General features: G+C 27.7%; 1 protein-coding gene across 1 annotated transcript; it reads right to left on the bottom strand.

The window, feature by feature from the left end:
• Positions 1 to 869: 869 nt before the first annotated feature.
• On the bottom strand, positions 870 to 3,131 carry LOC127092278 (probable polygalacturonase At3g15720). The gene is made up of 10 exons (XM_051031122.1): positions 3,087 to 3,131; positions 2,881 to 3,012; positions 2,633 to 2,770; positions 2,414 to 2,554; positions 2,273 to 2,308; positions 1,937 to 2,144; positions 1,779 to 1,863; positions 1,587 to 1,695; positions 1,388 to 1,492; positions 870 to 1,295 (listed from the first exon to the last, which is right to left on the bottom strand). The coding sequence occupies exons 1-10, from the start codon at positions 3,087 to 3,089 to the stop codon at positions 1,065 to 1,067; spliced, it is 1,188 nt and encodes a 395-aa protein (XP_050887079.1). The 5' UTR covers positions 3,090 to 3,131; the 3' UTR covers positions 870 to 1,064.
• Positions 3,132 to 4,556: the final 1,425 nt, after the last annotated feature.

Genomic DNA, 4,556 nt, shown 5'->3' with positions numbered 1-4,556 from the left:
AAAATTCTTTTACACTGTCAGTGTATTTCAATTAAATTCTTAATAGATTCAACATATGACAAAACTCAAACTATTAAAATTTCTTTTTATTTTTTATTACGTACACTTATTTCAATAAAAATATTAAATCAATCAATTTTTAAATAATTCGATAAAAAATTATGAGAGATTATTCAATTCCTAAAAAAATAAAATTAATCAATTTTTAAATGATTCGATAAAAAATTATAAGAATTAATTTAATTCCTATAAAAATGAAAATAATTTTTAGTCTCTTAATAAAAGTGATAACATTATCACTACTTAAATCGTTCACAAAAAAGAAATAATTGATTATGTAAAAGTAATTATAAAAATACAACTTATTATATTTTGATATACTAATAATTATTTATTTTTTGTATCTATATTATTTTTGCCTATCAATATTTTTTTTAAATAATATTTTTTTTAAAATATAGCGGTTATATGTTCTAAAATTTTAACTTCAAATATCAAATCCATATCAATATTAAAAAATTTATCAAATAATTCTTTCAAATTTAACTTATAATTATAAATAGAGAATTTTATCTATGACTTTAATGTTGACCTTCATGAATGATTACATAGAAAGTGAGTAGTTTGAAAGTGGAGAATTTTTCATCCACGAAATTACTAAGAACAGACATTCTTAGAGATGAAAATATTAAAAAAGAATTATTAAAACTCTTTACACTTATTTCACATTTTAAAATTAAATAGTAATGCCCTATTTGCATATCTATGATTCAAACTTTTTTTTCCCACTTAAACACTTACTCTATCTTTTTATCACCTTTACCTTATTCGTCTCAATTACAAATTTTCTATAATAAACAAAATCAAAAGAAGAAAACAATGCACAATGAATATTATAGATATTTTTGTTGACCAGTATTGAATTTGAATTAAACCCTTCTAACATTGGGTTCAAATTCCACTTGATTTCCTTATATATAAATAACTGTATTATTCATAATTCATGAAGTATGTAAACTTCCATATAATTCTTAACAATGAAATACAGAAAATCACAAACATCTTTACGTTCGCACACAATGTAAAGAAGGTGAAACATTAACATCTGTTCTCCCATTAACATTATTGCATATTGTGTTACTTGGCTTCCTTCGATCAACTGCGTCAAGCTTTATATCTTGCAAGATAATATTGTCACACCCTATCCTCGCACAATCTAGCACAATAGGTTGGTCGCTAGTGAATGTTCCATAAACATTACTAATTGTTACATCACTCACTTTAAGTGCCTGATCCTGCAACCAAAAAAATACATCTCAATCATCAATCATACTATCCGTAATCCATAAACAAAATTAATACAAAACAGATGAGAAAGGATATCAACCTTTTCCGGAGTTTTCATGTAATGTTGATCGATGTATATAGGATTGTATACTTCATTGACTGTGATATGATCAAAAACGACAGATTTGACGTATCCTTTTCCGCCCTTAAAAAATGAATAGAATTTTTTTTTATTAAACTTAAGATTCAAATATAAATATATAAAATATTTTTATTTTCAATAAAATTTGTAGTATTACTGGCCATGTCTTGATTTTTACTGCACTAACAGCTCCATTGAATGTGCAATACTTGATGTTTATATTTTCTGCAAATTCGTCAGATTCACCACCTCCTAAACTCCCCACACTGCATCAAAACATAAGAAATGCCAAATGTATAGTTAATTAGTTTTTTATTTTATTTTAATTTTTTAGAGTATTTTGACATACCTAATGCCATGAGTAGTAGGTCCACATGTAAGTTTAGTGACATTGACAAATTGTGATCCACCTTTAATAGCAACGCAATCATCACCTATATCGTAAAACTCATGGTTAATCAACAATGGAAAATCCTAAAATCATTATTTAAAAGAAACAATATTTACCGCCTTGTATCGCGGAGTCGTATATATTAACCCGAACCGAGTTTGTGAGATCAATTCCATCAGTGTTGTGAGTAGTAGCTGGTGCGTTTATTTTAATATTCGAGATTGTTACATCTCTGCAATGGACTATGTGTAAATGAAATCCAGGACCATTTATATGACTGATCCCACTTAATTGAAGTTCGTCACATCTTTCAAATAGTAAAGCCTGCCCAACATATATTGGAATTTGTTCGTATCGTAATTGAATTTTTTTCCACGTAATTTAGATGATAAAAAAATGAAAAAATATAATTTTCTTTTTAACAAGTTTGAAAAGGAAAAAAATTTACTTACCGTAGGTGATCCTTTACATTGATTGGGTGAATCATACTGCAAATTTTAAAAAATAAAATAAAATAAAAAACATTGTTAGATTACTTGTGTTTACTAAATTATAATCCAATATATTATTAATGTGTTTGTTTATGTCATTACATCTTTCCACCAATCTTCACCATTACCATCGATCACTCCTGATCCATAAAATGAAATCCCATGAACATCAATAAAATGAAGCCATCTTTTTGAGCATGCACCCCATTGATTTCTATGAGGTGCTAGTATAGTTCCATCAAGCTGCATTAATTAGCAAAATATTAAATCTATGAGGTGAAAATTCAACAATTATTTAATAGATAATATATTTTTATGTACCTTAATTTGAATATTTTGAGATTTGCAAGGACCTTTGAAAATATATTGATGCACAAGAAATGTATGTCCAGATGGTACAACAAGGGTTGGAGTCCCTTGATTTGCTCCACATAAATCATTCCATGCTTTCACAAAGGCCTTTAGAAAAAAAATAATGTATTGACATTAATTAATTTAGATAATATACTTAGACATAGATTATTTATATAGATAAGTAATGTAGAATGAAAAAAATATGATGTACATACTTGTGTATCATCAGAAATGCCATCTCCTTTGGCACCATATTTAAGTACATCAAAGTTATTTTCACCAAATGCAATATTCCATGAGTTGCAAAATGTAGTAGAAAATACCAAGAGGCTAGTTATAAGAAAGTCCTGCAAGATGAATATATTAATTAATTGAAAAATTACTTGAAAGATGAAATGAACTATTATACAATTTTACTAACCATGATATATATTTTCTGACAATGATTGTTTATGCAAACTAGTATGGTGTACAATTGTAATGGCTATACCCCCTATATATATAGAATGGCTTTTGTACACTTTTAATAAAAATAATTCAATTGTTTTTTAGCTAATAAGGAAAAATTTACTGATGAGATTCTGTATAATAAATAAAGAAGTAGTCAGTTTTATTTGTTAATAATAAATAATAAAATAATCATATCATAAGGTTTAATACTTGTAACCTTACATAGGATGTAAAATAACATAATTACATAAGCCATTGTTTTTATTTTACTTTTTCTATAACAAACTCATATTTTTTTCCACTAAGGAAATAACTACTGCTTTAATATTTCCTTCCATTTTTATTCGGATTTGGTGCTTTCAATTTAATTTTTAAAAATAATTTATAAATTTATATTAGTATATTATAAAAAATAAATAAAAAATGTCATTTACCATTGTTTTAAGCATTGAATGTGAACTGTGTTGGTGCATAAGATGAAGAAAATAAAAATGTAAGAAGAGAGAGAAGAGAGAATAACAAACTTTCACTACTTTGTTAAAATAATTACAACAAAATAATTGCACTACAATACTTAGTGGATACAATTGTTGACAACTACAATACTATATATACATAAATAATAATGTCACGTAGACGAAATACTAAAATACTGAGTTATCCTTCAACATTATCCCTTAATTCAAGATTTAACTAATCAAAACTAATAACACCAATTTCATCCCTTAAATGAAGAAATTGATAAGTCTTGATCACTTTCGCAAGAACTGCTAGTTGCTTCTGGGTGCTACAATGCATAACATTTGTCAGTTGCTTCTGGGTGCTACATTGCATAACTTCTTGGCAAGATTGATTACAGACTTGTTATCAATCATCAGCTTCAGAGGCTTGTTTACCTTGATCTTTAGATCCTGCAGTAAATTCAAAAGGCAAATAGTTTGGCATGCAACCACAACACATGCAATATATTCTGCTTCACAGGTTGACAAAGCAACAACTGGTTGCTTCTTGGAACACCAAGAAATAGGACTTTCCAGATACTTAAACAAATATCCAAAAGTACTTCTTCTGTCAAACCCTGTCTCCACACTAATTAGAGTCTGAGTAACACATCAGTTCTACATTAGTCTTTTCTCCATAAGGGAACAAAATTCCATACTTCAGAGTCCCCTTAATATGCCTCAAAATCCTAACAGTAGCTTGGTAATGAAACCATTTTGATTTACTCATGAACCTACTAACCATCCAACTGCATAGCAAATATTAAGTCTCGTATTACACAAATATCTCATAGAGCCAACCTACTGCTTGCAAGTTGTAGCATTTACATCGCCACCTTTAGAATCATAATACAATTTGTGATTTATTTCTGCAGGTGTGACACGATCCTTACAATTCAACAACTCAAATCTCTTCAGAAGCTCAAGTTCATATTTCAGAT

The sequence above is a fragment of the Lathyrus oleraceus genome, chromosome 6 (assembly GCF_024323335.1).
Source record: "Lathyrus oleraceus cultivar Zhongwan6 chromosome 6, CAAS_Psat_ZW6_1.0, whole genome shotgun sequence".
NCBI lineage: Eukaryota > Viridiplantae > Streptophyta > Magnoliopsida > Fabales > Fabaceae > Lathyrus > Lathyrus oleraceus.
This window is presented reverse-complemented; position numbering and strand designations above follow the sequence as displayed.